Source organism: Colletotrichum gloeosporioides (assembly GCF_011800055.1).
Source record: "Colletotrichum gloeosporioides strain Lc1 chromosome Unknown consensus_109, whole genome shotgun sequence".
NCBI classification, from domain to species: Eukaryota; Fungi; Ascomycota; class Sordariomycetes; order Glomerellales; family Glomerellaceae; genus Colletotrichum; species Colletotrichum gloeosporioides.
This window is the reverse complement of record NW_025544754.1, coordinates 135,387-151,142: the sequence shown is the minus strand read 5'-3', so window position 1 is coordinate 151,142 and position 15,756 is coordinate 135,387. Positions and strand designations below refer to the sequence as shown.

The 15,756-nt window shown below is 55.6% G+C and overlaps 2 protein-coding genes across 2 annotated transcripts; both read right to left on the bottom strand.

The window, feature by feature from the left end:
• Positions 1 to 2,101: 2,101 nt before the first annotated feature.
• On the bottom strand, positions 2,102 to 2,479 carry GCG54_00014646 (uncharacterized protein; the record flags this gene model as incomplete). The annotated part of the gene is made up of 1 exon (XM_045414469.1): positions 2,102 to 2,479. One exon carries the CDS (start codon positions 2,477 to 2,479, stop codon positions 2,102 to 2,104), a length of 378 nt encoding a protein of 125 aa, XP_045256910.1.
• Positions 2,480 to 14,074: 11,595 nt separating this feature from the next.
• Positions 14,075 to 15,616, bottom strand: GCG54_00014645 (uncharacterized protein; the record flags this gene model as incomplete). The annotated part of the gene is made up of 3 exons (XM_045414468.1): positions 14,075 to 14,887; positions 14,943 to 15,209; positions 15,263 to 15,616. 3 exons carry the CDS (start codon positions 15,614 to 15,616, stop codon positions 14,075 to 14,077), a joined length of 1,434 nt encoding a protein of 477 aa, XP_045256909.1.
• Between the last annotated feature and the right edge of the window lie 140 nt (positions 15,617 to 15,756).

Here is a 15,756-nt window from a genome sequence, read left to right as displayed (position 1 = left end):
CTTCCTGGAAACGCCGCCGGACATCATAAGAATCCCGTCAGCTCCGCCTGAAGAAATGACGACGTGCCTAGCAATGGCATCTTCTCAACTGCCTCTAATGGAAAAAGCAGAGCGGGCTGTGCATCTGTCAAATGTACGATACACCCGATTACCGATTTGGGGAAAGAAGTGAGGCGTCAGGCGGGCTGTTGGTTTGGCCAGCACAGCGACTGACTGCCTCTAGCTCCGGAATAGATGAGCATATTGCTTATATGCTTGCTTTTCGTCAATAATTGTTGCCCGAGTATACGAAGGATTCACGTCCACGCAGAATACCAGCACACCTCGTCAACCCTTTATTGAAACCCCACGAGTCGTAAATTGCGATATTGTTCATTCATTTATTCATCAATTCCATCTTCAGGTAGCACGGTTGGATTCAATTCGAGGCTCTCATGTGTTCCCAGTACGTCTGCACTCTCGAACCCAAGTCTGAATACCGGACATCTACGGCCGAAACGGTAGCGCACAACAGTAGTCAGACCAGTGAACCACCCTTCCTCCTCTCGCCATCTCGTACACCACCTTTTCTCACAATCACGATCACGATCCAAAACCACTCGGCAACCGCCGCCCACCTTATCCGCATTCAAAACCGTCAATCTCGGCATTGCATCGGCATCATCCACCCACCACCGTCCAGGCCGCCGTCGAGTGTGCACCATCCGATGCCGGACAAAGGGCTCCATTCGTAGGGAGGACCCGGCAACGACTCCAAGCCAGCTCCACCTCCACGTCCCGGCAGAACCCGCCGGTCGGGCGAACGCGCTAACGCATGCATGCAGTTGGCAGCAGCAGCAGCGGCAAGCGCATGCAACGCTTCCCTTCCCTTCCCTCTCCTCTTCTCCAGACCCGTCGGCAACCGTGGTAGGTGGTAGTTGCAGCAGGAATCAGGGAGAAAGCGGGAAAGGCGTGGTGCAGTCACAGAAAGCGAGCCAGCCGGCCAGACAGCTGCAGCCCTAACGAGAGTTTGGTTTCCAATCAGACAGCGTGGAATGTCAGGATCGATGGTAACCTTCAACGGAGCCCGATCTGTTGGATTTCTGCTCGGCAGAAGGGGCGTGGGTGACTCAACTGTTGGGCAGGGCCGGACTAGCGAATTAGTAGACGGGTAGATGCGTGGGAGGGAATGTCGGTCTGTTAGATTGTCTTGATGTGTCTTGATTTGACTTGAAGATTTGCGATGCGCTTCAAGACATGTCTTTGGGCGGCGGTGTGTGCTGTGCTGTGCTGTCCTGCTGCGAGTTGTGTTGGCCCTGCATCGCGGTCCAATATCAAAAAACAGAGACCCAAATTTTATCCAAGTTTGCATAATCACGTCAACGATAAGGTGCTCAAGAGTTACTTTAACTTCTTTGTATTCAATCTCGGAGGCCCATGTCGCCTGTGGAGAGCGCGATTCTCACCGCTACTCGAAACAGACGCTGAGCTCCACTGATACATGCGTTGCCTCGCAACAATCTCATCCTGCTAACCTGTAGCCACGCTGTTCCAGAATCGGAACGAGTCGTGCGAAAAACCTCCACTGCTAAATTTCAACCCCGAGTTGTTCGATATGGCGAATGCCACTCGATGCAAAACAAGCCAAACTCACTCGACGTAATAGCCGGGAGAAGATGCCTGTGCTGGTGATGTTGGTGCTAGTGATGTGATGACCCATAAACCCTCTAGATGCGAGAATCATGAACGCTATCGCAAGCCGTTGCGATGGATGCAATAACAATTAAACGAAAGGTGCTGCCGGAGGTATGATGCATATTCCTCGGATTGGCGCCGGTGGTCCCCATGCTGGTCCATGTTCCTCTTTATGACATAGCCGTTCTAGTGAATCCGACCGAGAGATGCAACGCTGACAAAAAACAAACGCCGGTGTACCCAATGCCACACAGGTGAAGACGGGTATTGGTTAAGGGAAGAGAAGTCGATCCACGGTTTGCGGAATGGTGCAGGTGTGGTGAAATGTCGACGTGAAAAGGGTATGTTGAGTAATTCGAGCGCTCGCGAGGGGTATCGTGGTTGAGGCTGTCTATACCGAAGGAGATGGTAATCGGGGAAGGTGCGCTCAGTGCTTCTTGTCGGAGGAGCCGGTGTGCTGGGCCGACTGGTGGTGATGGTGGTGGTGCTTGTGAGAGGAGTGGTGCTTGCGGACCTTGGGAATGTTAGCCACGTGCTGCTTCGGTTGAGACTGAGACTGAGGCTGCTCATGACGTACCCTCTGGCGACCGCGGTGCTCCTCCTCGTCTGACGAGGTGTTGCTCAAGCGTCTTCTCTCCTCCTCGTACCAAGTGCTCAGCGACTTGCCGCCGAACATGAGGTCATCGTCCTCGATGATGGTGGCTTGGATCCAGCTCTGGGAGGCGAGGTCGACTTCCCTAGCGTTGGGGTCCATGGTGCTGACGTTGGGAATAACGTAGTAGTACTGATCTTGTGCCGGTGACATTTTGAGAGTGGAGTTGTGTGTATGTTGTGCGGCTCTGGGTGGAATCGAAGCGGGCGGGTAGGTATGTAAGATGGGATGGAATGGCGGCCCCTTTATGCTTGTTTGTGTACAGGTTGGTGCAGAGAGCAGCGCGTAATGCGTTGATTTCGCGTATATGAGTTGGTTGATTGAAGTGTTTGGGAACAACCGGGATGATGGCGGCGCGAGTTATTTAAGCGTCTATAGCAGGGACCCTTGAGAATAGAATCAGGGTGTGTGGGCTGGCTGTCTGGACTGGCAGGGAAGTCTGGACCGCTGGAATTCGGGATGACGGCGGGAGGGAGAGGGGTCTAGACGAAAGCGACAAAGAAGAGAAGGCTTCGGATATCGAAGGGTCCAGGAGAAGCACAGGAGAAGAAGCGATTTCTTTGTTCTCGTTTCTTCAAGATCGGTTGCCGATGGACAGGGCGAGGCGAGACAGCGCTAGGCGGAGAGAAGGCTGGATCGTGGATCACGGAAGAGGCAGCGGGAGATGTGTATGAGCGACGACGATGGAGGCCGAGAATGGGCAGTGCCGGCACTATTATCGAGGTTGGTGATGGGTGGTGGAAAGGTGTCGACACTCTGATTTTGGAGGAGAGAAGTGGACGAGAGAACGGGAAGAGGCCGTCGTGACGGAACGGAAGCGGACGGCGGCTGGGTTAATATGGACGGGCAGGAGAGAGGGATTGTGGGATTTCCCTTCCCAGGTTGTGGAAGGTGTGGACGGTGGATGCAGGGTACTTGACAAGGCAGGCGACACCCTCAGGCGGCAGGCACAAGGCAGAAAAGGACCTCCCTCAGGCCTCACTGCTCAGGGCCTGCACCTTCCCCGTATTATTTTCAAGGTCGCACACACAGAAAGCGCAGGACCGAGGAAGTACCCAAGTACCTCCGTACCTCCCTCACTCGCGTGGCGGGAAGGTGTGAGTGTGCGAGTGTCGGGTGGGAAAGTGGAAAGTGCGCCAGGAGGGAAGGAGCGAGGGGACGGACGGAGGGGGGGAGCAGCAGGGGGGGAAGGGGCAGGGGAGCAGGGGGAAGGAGGTACAGGGGGTACGATTAAGGGTGGGAAGGAGCAAGGGGGTGTCGGTCTGTGCAAATTCAAAATGGTGAAGGTGGAGCCCGCCAGTTTTCGGCCACCTTACGGATACCTCAAACCGTCTTGAGCCACAAAACGGGGCGACGGAAACGGAGACGGAACCAGTCCAGTGCAGTGCAGTGCAGTGAGGCGTGCACTACGTTTGGTGCTTCCACAGCGGCATCTCTACTGACTGCCGTAATGGTGACAGCTACCACTTTGCACCAATAGAACATCTTCAACGCAAGGCAAACACCACACGGAATCACACACTGCGTACCTATATACACATACCAGCCCGACGCAAAGGGACTGTGCAGGCTGACTATCAGACAATATCTCAATCTCGATGACTGGATGACTACAACCACTTGCCGACCACGGTCTGCTGTGCTCTCAGCTGTCTCAGAACACCGTCAGAACACGTCGTGAGAGGTCCTGTCAGAATGGCGGAGACAGGGGTCCAAGAGGCTGACTACGGTGCGTGAGATGCGCACCTGGCACTGCAGAATTGCCCGTATTGGCGGATATTGCCTCGATATCGGTGCTGCTGCTGCTGATGCTGATGCTGATGCTGCCTGTCGACCTGTCGCACCTCAGCCAAAGAAGAGTCATCGACAATCTGTCAGGCTGGCTGGCTGGCTGGCCTCCAGATGCGGGGGTTTCCGGAACGGGATAGGTACCTGAGCGGTACACCCGTCTTCAGTCGTCGTGATGATGGCCTCCGCCGGCGTAAGGCTTCGGTCAAGGCCTGACGCGATGATGTGGCTGTGGCTCGCCCAACCGCCTTGCCGGATGGGAGGACCATCGAAAAACAGACTGCCGACGTGGACGACAGGAAGCGGGAAGACGAAGCGAACCGGCCGAGCCTAACTGAATTACAGATTGCAGACCACGCGGATTGATCCTGCCGTAAGGCTCGCCCGCCAGTCTGGACTCCGGGGCTGAGGCCTGGATCGTGGCCGGCACCGAAGCGGTTGAGGGGTATTTACTGCCGCGATTCTTTTCGGCGGCTGGCTGTCCGGCAGCTGAATGAGCGATATTTCAGATCCCATCTGTCAGAGTGGTATCAGCATAGGGATGGCTAGATGCAGGGGAGCAATAATTGACACTGGCTGTGTAAGACGAGAGCGATATATCGGCGTACACAGCAGAGCACACCCAGCACATGGAACGCGGTCTCAATAATAATAACAATAATAAACAGCCATTGGATGAAACCGAAGAATACGAATTCACATATTGTCTATCCGTGTTTGCTGATGTTTTTTTTTTTTTTTCGCGATGTCCGGTTTTGTATGTTTCTGGTGTTTCTTGCTTTTGCGACGGCTGGCTGCGTGCTCCGTTTCAGAGGGGCAAACCTGCACTAGGCACCACACAGTTGGGATGCCTCAAAGCATAAACATCAGCTTAGATGTGTAGGGAGAGTTTTTCTTCATTTCTAACGGTTCTATGACGGATCAACAGCCACGCAGACAGTACAAGACTGAAGACGACTAAGGATAACGAATACACCAACATGACGGGGAGGCGAAATGCTCAATATGGCCCTTGACGACGATGTTGCGTAAACGGCGCAACAGCATATCCGTACAGATACACGATAAAGGTACAAGATAAGGTAAGATAAGGTATCCACGGAGGGACGCCGAGGATTACAGCGATGATACTGACCAGAAACGAGAGGCCAAGGCAGGGCGGGCGGCGAGTAATGACGCGGGCACGCTGGTGCATCGACGAGTAATTGAGGGGTATAGAGTACTAGCACTTCAGTCACTGTCACCGTCTGTCACTGTCGCCGCTGTCAGTGTCACTGCCGCACTGCAACGCCGCCAGGGCACCAGGGGGTAAAGTCCCGTCGGATGTACTCCAGTCTCCTGCGACGGGCAGCTGTCTCCTCGACGCACCTCGGCCGACGGCACTGGACTGGACTGCCCCAGGTTTTCCTCGCCCTGGGCACTGTTTCCAGCATAGCTCGGAGGGGGAGCCCCCAGGGCTCAGGCGGGATTCAGGCTTGTCTTGTCACTGCCCGCGGCCTGTGCCAGGCTTGTTCGAGCTTGGAGGGGCCGCCCCGTTATCCTTAACCTTACCTGGGCATCCGTACACAGAGAGCAAGCCTCCAGAGTCCAGGGCCGCCAGCCAGAAGTCAGATCAGCCAGCATCAGCCAAGGGCCCTGGGCTAAGGAGGCGGCGCAGAGGCAGTGGCCGAAGGGACCACTGGGACCTGGCCGATCAACCTCGCGAGGGAGCTGTCGAGCCGAGCTTGTTGCTCAGCCGTTTCCATTGGCCCCGTTGCAATCCGCGTCGGCCCTGGCGGTCCTAGGTAATGAGCGATCGAGAGGCTGTGAGGCTTCAGGAGGGCCGGCGGCGGCGGCGGCGCCTCGGACGGGTTGTCGGGCTGGAGGCCTTCCGTTGAAGTGTTTCTGCGATGTTTGGTTGGATGGCCAAGAGCCAGTGGCCAACAGCCAGTGGCCAACAGCCAGTGGCCAAGAGCCAGTGGCCAACAAATGGATGTGGAAAAGGCACACTCGCTGGACTGCTCGCCAACTGGACGGAATACGGAACGGGCGAAACGGGACGGAGCGGCACTTGGTACGGTGCATGCGATACGGAAACGGCACGTCTGCCAAGCACTACCGTCCAATGAACGGACAAGCAGTCCCCTAATTGCAGGGCTGCACCACGCGTCCCCAGTTAAAGATGGAGACGCTGGTGGGACTCTCCGCGCACGGCCCACGCTCCGTCTCACCTCTTCCACTGAGAAAGCCGCTCACTGTCACTTCACTGTCACTGTCGCGGCTTGTCACCGAGGCGGCGGGTGTCATTCAATGATTGAACGTGTTTTATCTCCGTCCATCGCCCGCCATTATGGATCCCGCTGAATGATTTTTTTTGCGCCAATTCTCCAGTCAAGTGGCATCCATCAGAGTCAATCGCAGGCCGCGTTTCTTTTTCCTGCTCGCAAATCTCACACCTGCAGCTGGGTGTCGCCCATACGGACGGATACCGCGTCCTCACCTGTTGAGTCTCTTAGTCTTGATATCAAATGGTGTCCATGTATATTCCGTAGCTTGCCCGCCGATCATCCAAAAGAACCACTGGGATTCCAAACCCGCAGTCTTGGCTACTCTTGTCCTTCACCAACCCTCACTCGCCCTCATCACTTGAGCCTCCAGTACCTGACACCGCGCTGACTCGGGAAACTGCTTGCTTCTCTAGGCGGAACATGACCGACATCGCCGTCTCACTCATGACACGGCGAAGAAACATTCAAGCCCATCCATCCCTCACCAGTAACCACCATCACGGCACGACACGATACCTCACACAACGTTACTGCTGAAAACCTTGCCCCTTCATCTTACGTAGTCCCGTCCCCTCCAACATGAAGCACTTGCGCGGTCGTCTCCAACACGGAGCACACGACACACAGTGGCCACAGGCCCTTTCTCATCTTATCCCTCAGCCTTGGCTCCCGCTTTCTAGGCAGGCACTTGCCCCTGGCCCTGTGGGCAGCACCCGTCGTCCGTGTCGTTTCTTGCTCCTGATCCTTGGCGGGCAGTGCAAGAAAGGGTCATTCCCTGCACCGAGCAACACGACAGCGGATACGATCCGTATTGGCGGCCCTGGGCCTGAATATTGCAAAATTGGACATGGAGAACACCTCGGATGACGACCAACTGCGCTATTCCTGTGTGCCCATAACCCATAACATACAGCTGGAGACGCGGACCCGATATCAAACCGGTTCCACCCCCGGAGACCGATATCCATAAACGCCAAAAACAGAACACAAATCTGTCGATAACCGTCGATTGTCATCTCGCATCTTTGCGCACCATCCGGGGCAAGACGCGCACCGCTGTACGACATCAAAGTGGACAATGTAATTTCAAGCCAGCCCATCGCCAATAATATCTCACCTGCACCCTCCTCGTCCCCCATGTTTCCGACGCGGCGCGCGCGCCCTCGATAGATCGCCCGCGCATCTCGCGCAGGTGTCTCTGTCTGGCAGCGGCAGCGCGCGTCTTGCCGGCTGAAAAAGCCACCAACAGCTTGTCATGTCTCTCCATCTTTCTCTAGTTGGCCCTGCCCCCCGCTCCGTTTTGGCCTCGGCGCCATCACCCCTCATCTCAATATCAAATCATCAAAGCGCACGCCGTACGTGCCTAGCTTATTTTCCTCCCGCGATTGCGATAACCAGAAACATGGCATTCCTGTTCGGGCGGCCGGGGGCAACACTGGCAATATCCACCAGTCGCACGAATCTACCCTAATTGATACCTGATAGCCTGGCGGCGCGCATCTCGCCATCTCACCATCCCGCCATCTCATTCTGCACCTAGGTCAAAGAAGTTCGAGTCGGACCATCTCGTGGTGTCAAGTATCAGGCTCTTGGTGCCCCGAGTCCGAGACGGATGGCGCCCTTTCAACCGTTGGCGCGTACCTAAATCTTCATTGTTGCCCGTCTCGTACCGGGCGCTACTGCAGATGGTGCGAAACGTATCCTGCGCTCGTGAGGCCCCTGACTCTTTTATTTGCCCATGCTATGCCACATCGAAGTCTTTAAGCAATACGGAGGCCTTCCATTGGAGGCGTTACCGTGCCGTACGGGTCGGCCGGGGCTCAGTCTTTTAGCTAGCTGAACCCTCGCATACTTCTTCTCTGCAGAAACCATCTACACACTATCTGATTTTGTACATCTGGTTCCTGTCACTCGCGTGTAACCCACCCTCCATCGCGAGTCCGATGCAGAAGCAGGGCCGGATGGCGCCTGGGCGCTCGGCTAGCGATGACTCCTGTTGTTCGCAGAAGGATTTAGACTTCACATCCCTCGTCTTCGCGTTGGGCCGGATTGAAGCCCAGGGGGGGACGAAGCCCGTGGTACGACAATGTACGAGACGAGCCTGTAATGTAAGTGTAAGCCGCCCCCGAAATAAATCGCATCACGGCTGCCATCCTGGCGCAACTTTTCGCAACCTAACCTTTGCCCACGTTTTCCACGTCGACGTTGCTGTTGTTGGCAGAGGCTGGCCACGTTATGTTGGGGGTTAAAGTTGGATACATCACAACATCTCCCGATCAAAGTCACCTATTATTTCATGCCAAGTTGACTCCGTCAGATGTTGAATGTAACCACCACCACCACCCCTCACCATATGTTCCCCCATCCCGCGGAAAATGTCACAATCAGATGTCCATGTTCGCCCACCACCACCCAACCTTTCCGATGCTGCCCCTCCTGCCCGAATAGGTCACCAGGCGGACATCGCGACAAAAGGCACGGCCGCGCTGCCCGCTCACCTGGCCTCGTCGTTGCGAGAAACGGACCGACGGGCCCCCTCCTCCATCCTCGTGACATTGTTCCTCGATCCCGAAAAGTCACCCGCGTTCTCCCATCCCCGTTGCCTAACCACATACCCGCAGCAGCCGCATCCCCTGCCGGAGCCAAGATGAAGATGCCGGTGCGACGGGTGCTGGCGGGCCTGTTGGTTCGGCCACGTTGAGGAGGGGGCCTCGGCCGCCAAACACCGGCCCGTCGTTGTTTAAGCCAGTCGCCGGACCAGGACGCGTCGATCGTTTCTCCCCCTCCAGACCAACAGACTGTTACACACAAAGGAGAATGAGTCTCTCGTTCGCGTTCTTGGAAAGTTCACATGCTTCTTCTTGTGGCTGATGTTTACCTGAGATGGACGTTCACGAGCTACACGCAGCACACCGTCCTCGACTTCCCGATTCCGAGAACGGATAGCTCGAGGGAGTATGTGCTCTGGTTACAGTGGGCTCTGTGCATCAGGGTCTTCTGTGGCCGGGCGATCGATGCATTCCCCGCGTTCTGGAGGGGGGCCTTGTGCCGAGGGAAGGGGGGTAATACCGCTGCTCCTCCAACATTACCATGGTACAAGCGCGCCGCGGGATGGATTTCGCGCAAGGCTCTAGGAGGACGATAGCCCGTAAAGACCGTAATGGAGGGGGGCGTGCTCGGTGTGGTTCGGCGCCATTTCACCGCCTGGGGGTCTCGTCTACTCCGGCCAGCGTCCGTCAAGTATCTGCGAGGTACGCAGGTGAAATGGCGGAGGGGGAAGGGAGATGGGGGAAACTAAACCGTTCATCGCTCTTAGTTGGTCTCCGTTTCTGACACCCCCCAAACCAGCCGAACCGTATTTTGGACCAATCTTTTGACAGCACAACGAAGAGTCTAAAAAGGCGAGCAACTGGACTGACTCTTGACGGTGGGCAAGACACGTACATGATCGTCTCAAGTTCGCCATCTTTCCCACGCGAGCGACGACGTTTAGTGGGTGAGTGGCAGCTCGAGCACACACAAAAAAGAACTTGTATGCGCTGAGCCGACTCGGGCATTACCGAGAATACGCAGCTGCCGACTCATTCAACCACATTGCACCATCCCGTATGAAACGGCCTGAATCAGTCCCCGCCGGATCTTCAACAAAGCATTCAAGCGCAGCGACCGCAAGGCCAAGGCACGGCGCCCTCCTTGGACTGTGTGTACTCTTGTCTTTCGGCTTGACTCCGTTGCGTTCGTCATCTCAAAAATTTTCCTTCTGGTGCTTTTCCGCTTCGGCTCGGTACAGAGCCTGTAACAAGGGAAAAGCTTCGCACAGGTGCGGCGGTTGAATGTTCTTCATCAGGGAGTCATGGACTCATCGGAATGTTCAAGATTTTGAGTCATCGAATCATTCCAAGTCTTCCTCGGAGTAGCTCCGGGTTTATCTTGGCGTTTCTTCGACGGCGTTTCTAGAATGGATGTGATTGAGCCGTTGGGGGGGACGGATACTCTCGCGCCCGTTGTCTTTTCCCTCCCTTGACTTATTTTTTCTTGCTGATGTTAAACCTGTTGACCGTCCAGTCCCCGCAAGTGACAGTCCGTTCCGGGTGATGTGCAGGTCATGCTGCCGTCTGCCGGGTCATTCGCGCGGCGCTTCTCCCGTAATGACCAAGGCTGTCTCTGAGCCGTACCGCCTTTTGCGACGGGCCGCGCCTGACGACGCACGCAATTCTGTCGGTGTAGGTCGGGACCACGCCTGGCTGGGGGGCCCAAGTTACACTGCAATCGCGGGGAAAGCAGGGTCGCACATGTCAAAGGATCTCGATTGCGGCTTATCGCTGCGAATCACCTGGTCTGCGAGAGGCGACCAATCCTCGGTGAGGGAGCTGGGATCAAGGATTCCTTCTCTTCCCGTGGACGGTCACGAGGACGTGGTGCCTTGCTGGTGCTGGGCTGGCACTGGCTTTGCACGTAAATAGACGGAACTTGTCAACAATAGAGTAGGCGATAATATGAGCAAGGCGGGAATAAGATAAGTGCTATTGGCCAAGGCTGAACGGTCGCAGTTGTGGCATGTCCGCATGACAGCGCCTTGCCGGCCGGCAGGGCTGTATCAAAGGTACGCGTGTGTGTGATTGTGACCTTGCTCCCTGCCCGATTCACCTAAAGGTTATCTGATACCGCATTACGGACGACAAGCTGCACTAGAAATATTTGTTGGGCACATTTGTTTTATGCAAGCGCTCCCGCACTGCCGTCCGTAATCTTCGAACAGGTTGCGGCGAGATATTCTCCTGCTCAGCGGCATTCCTCGCGTCGGCTGCGGCGACTACTGGCGATCTTACACGCTTGGAGGGGAGGAAAACTCTCCGCGGAGTACAAGATCTACAGAGGCAGAGAGGGGGTCCTGAGGGGGTGCGTTGAAAGAAACATCCAAGGCCCCAAGGCTGCTGAAAACTGAAAACCCCCGAGAGGAAACCCTGCCGGTCTGGTTGGCTGGCCGCCGCGCAGTACTTTCGTCTCTCCTAATCAGTCAAGCCGTGTATATCACTACGTAACTAGGTAATCGGGGCGTGAAGGGACATGAACGGTAGCGTGCCACATTGCAAGGCACAAGATGCAAGGCGGAGCCGCTCCGTCGAGCGAATGAGAGGGGCATCTGGCGCCGTCTTTCGCTCCGTCGCGAGTCGGTCTCACGGACGGCGATGCGACGCGGCGAATGTTGAACGGAGCTTGCGGAGCTTGCAGATGGCCTTACGGGGCGGCGTATTATCTGTTCAGGGGATCACGCCAAAGACTAAAGCATCATTACGGAGTTTTTTTTGCAAGATGCTAGATCAACAGCTTGCCAAAACGGTTCCAGGGACAGTTCGGGGCAGCTATTTTGCCACGGGAAGGATTAAAACAACTTCTTTTGCCTTGTCAGAGACGCGGCGCAAGACCCGGCTTGGTGGCCATGACGTCAGTGTGTCGGGTACGCGGTGATGCGCCCCTCCCGCCGCAGACCGCAGATGGACCCCCCTGTGGGCGCCCCCGTCGCCGCGGGCCGGGCAGTTCAAGAACACAGCTAAGGTAGGTGACGGCATGGTTTGGTCTGTAGTTCCCGCTTCGAAGGCGACGTTTTCAGGGTTCTTGTTGAGGGCTTGTAGAACGTCGAAGTGTGTGATGACATCAGTGTTATACGCAGCAAATGTCGCGCACCGGGATCATGAATCTGCAGCTGGGATTTTGTGCGAGGAGCATTTTCCCCTCGTACCGTGTTTTCCGTTTCGTGGGGAACTGGCGGGCGGGCGCGTCAGTTGAATGCAGCGGGTTGCGAGGAACCCGGATTTCTGGTAGAGTTTAACGGGAACGGGGGGCGAGTTTATTTGGCAATGACATGATGGTTGAGTAGTCTAATCGTAATTCGTAGGGCAAAAGTATACTCGGCGCTTATGTTGCGTTCCTGACGTGATTTACAGTGTTGGGCTGGACATTGTGTGCCACATGGCTTTGAGGGTTTGCGGAAGAGTTCCGTCGAGTAATCCCCCCCACGTCATTGGTGCTGATCATGCTACTTTGGCAGCAAAGTCCCAAGAGGAATGCGCTAGAGTGGAAGATACGACTCAGCAGTTTGCATGATGAGATTGATGGTGTCGCCTCGCGCGGTGCTACGGTTTGCTAGAGGAGGTAACCCCGTCTCGTGATGATCTGGAGGAATTCGACGGCGGTAGGCGGTGCTGGAAGCCTTTCGCTGGTGCTGACGCCGATCGGAGCGCATTCCGGAGAGGGGCACTGGGCTGGGGGGTAAATTGCATCGCCAGGACGAGGCGGCACGACGCTGCGCTGCACTCTAACCAAGACTTTGCCTCGCCATCATGAAAATAGCAGCTGGATCGGGGGGGACGCAACAGGTAGAGTAGGCACGGAAAAAGCTGCGACGAACTCGGACCAGGTGCTCCGTGGCTGGGAGACAGGCAGCGTTAATGCATTCTTCAGGTTCGTCTGCAGCGCAAGACGATGGAATACCCGCCGAGGCCGTGCTTCGCGCAGTGCTTGAGACCCCAGAACCTTCTGTGGAATCTGTGCCGAATCTAATCGGTGCAATCGACGAGAAATCGGAGACGGAGAGGGAATTTTGAGGCAGGAATGGGAAATAAAAACGGTGCGGTGGAGCCTTTGGACATGCCTTCGTTCCTTGGTTTCTCCATGGTCTTAGTGTAGCCGGAAAGTTCGGTCGGGGGATATCACGCAGCAATAATAGTCGGCGAGCCTCGGAGCTGGATGGCTTCCCAAGTGGGCCCGACGGACGGATCGGGCGGATCGGAGGAGTGGAGGGTCGGCGAGCGGAGGAGTGGGGACGTGGACGCACCGGCGAGCTCCGTTTCACCGTCGGAAGGGACGGCAGACGCAGAGTTCACGAAGCCTGCCAGGTCTCCTCCCATCATCGCCTCCAGCTTCCTCATTCCTTCCACCGTTTCTAGGTTCTCAGGATCAGGATAGCACCGTTTGCTGACTTGTCCTCCCAATGCGCTGGCCGCCTTGCAGAGTCGGATGTCCGGTGCTCGGACGCGCTCCTGCCAGCCGGAGGCCTGTCACTGTTTCGACGTGTCCAACATCAGCCGCGCGTCGGCTGCAGAGTCCGGGGTAAAGATTGAAATGGCAAGCTGGGGAGATGTTGAGGAGAGCCAGTGCGTCGGGGTCTCCGAGTATTGGTTTCGGTTGATGGGCTTTTGTTAAACTTGCTCAGATTACGTGGTTGTTGACGATGGGATTTAGCTTTCACTCGCCAAATTTGGCTCATCAACTAACAGACGATTCATATATGCAACGTGTGAGCCTCAGGTCCTGGCGGTGAAAGCCGGGGCCATCTAGCTAGTTGGCCATATCACACGTTGTAGGTACTCGTCTGCCAGGTTTGAGGGCATCGCGAGGGCATAGCTTTGATGAGACAACTTCGTGATTTTACCCACACCACGCGGGTGGGTCATCCTCCAAGACGGTCTAACATCAACTCAACCATGATGATGATGGACCATTTGGGTTGGAGCGTATCAGACTGCAGAAGCATAGGCAATTGGGAAAACAACGTTAACATGATAATTGGCTTGCTATTAGCTCATATGATCGTGATCTCGACGCCGCACCCAATCGTTGGAAATGACTTGCTGAAATGTCGCTCGGTACATGCTGATAAAAGGAATAACCTCCCTGCTACTACGCGGGAGCCTTACTCCTTCTTCTCCTTTTTGCCCTCCTTATCATCCTTCTTCTCATCCTTGTCCTTCTTCTCGCCCTTGGCCTCGTCCTTCTTGTCGTCTTTCTCACTGTCCTTCTCATCCTTGTTGTCATCCTCTTCGCCACTAGACTTCTCTTCTTTGCCCTGGGACTTCTCCTTCTTCTCATCCTTGCCTTCGTCACCCTTGTCTTCCTCGGAGCCATCCTTGGACTCATCCTTGGCTTCATCCTTGGACTCCGACTCAGAGCTTGACTCGTCCTCTTCAGAGTCGTCTTTCTTTTCATCCGACTGGTCCTTCTTCTCAGCGCCCTTTTCCTCCTTCTTGCTCTTGCCGCCCTTCTTAGCCTTCTTCTCTTCAGCCTTCTGCTTCTTCTCCTCTTCCTTTTTCTTCTTTTCCTCCTCCTCCTTCTCCTTCTTGATCCTCTCACGCTCCTCCTCCTCCAACTTGTCCCAATCGCGGGACTTGTCGGTCTTGGCCCAGTGTTTGCTCTCGGCAAGCTCTTGACCGATGTGAGGCTGAGCGTTTCCAATCTTGGTGCGGCCAACCAAGCTGATGAAAATAGAGACACCAACTATGGCAGTCAGGATGAAACGGTATGTTCCGTACCACTGTGGGGTCCAGCCCTTGTTTTTCGCACGAGTGTCTGCGAGATAGAGGAAGGTGAATGCACCGAATTGGGCAGTTAGGGCATATTCGATCGGCATGAGGAGAGTCGGCCAGGCGAGCATGGGAGCGAGAACACCCATGCCGTAGCGGAACTTTGTGCGAGTTGGCGAAGGGGTCTTTTCGGAGTATTCCATTCCCTGCAACTTTGTTAATCTTTATGCTCCAATATTGGGGTGGTGCGCCTGGGCTTACCCAGTGAACAGCGCCGAGGAAGGAGATGATGATGGCTCCGTAGCCGAGTTGAATGGGCTCAAGCAAGCTGAGCCAGTACTGCGCAGACTCCTGGTTCATGTAGATGTTGTTTGCAAAGGTCGAAGTCGACGGCCACTCAAGATTGATATCCCAGCTGAGATACATGGTGCTCAACGAAGTTGCCAGGTAGGGCAAGGTGCCGGCCAGACCAAGAGCATACGGTTCCCTGGGAACTTCGCTCAAGTTAAAAGTGTCTTTGACGATGTTCTGGAAGACCCTTGTCAGTGGTCGAAACTGATGGATGGCGGACGTAGACGTACCAATTCCTCTTTCAATCCCTTCTGGAGATCCTGGTCGCGCTCGGGATTCGCAGGCGCAGGCTCAAAGACATGGCGCGTCGAGGACTCGGTCGAGACGTGCTCCGGATCCGATTCGAGCTTCTTCTTTGCGATCTCTGCCTCGGCTTTCTTGTCGATCTTGTCATATGGAGAGTTTGTGTAGCGGGCAACGAGTGACAGCGGGGGGGGTCGGGCTTGGAGAGCCACCGAGGGTCTCCTGGAGCTTTGAAGAGTAGAGGGCGAGGCTCTCGTGGAGAAGGAGGCGGGAGAAGCTGCAGAAGGAGCCGCCGCTGAGCGCGGAGCCAGACGCAAAAGCTGCCGCGAGGAGCGAAGCATCGTGAAAACGTGCGATGCTTCCAGGAGTGCTAGAAAAGGAATCTGAGAGTCTTTGGAAAGTCGAACGAGTCAATCATGTACCCGAACGTCTGTCGATTGCGCGATTGCTTCTAATAGCAGACAAAAACGTGTTCAGTCGC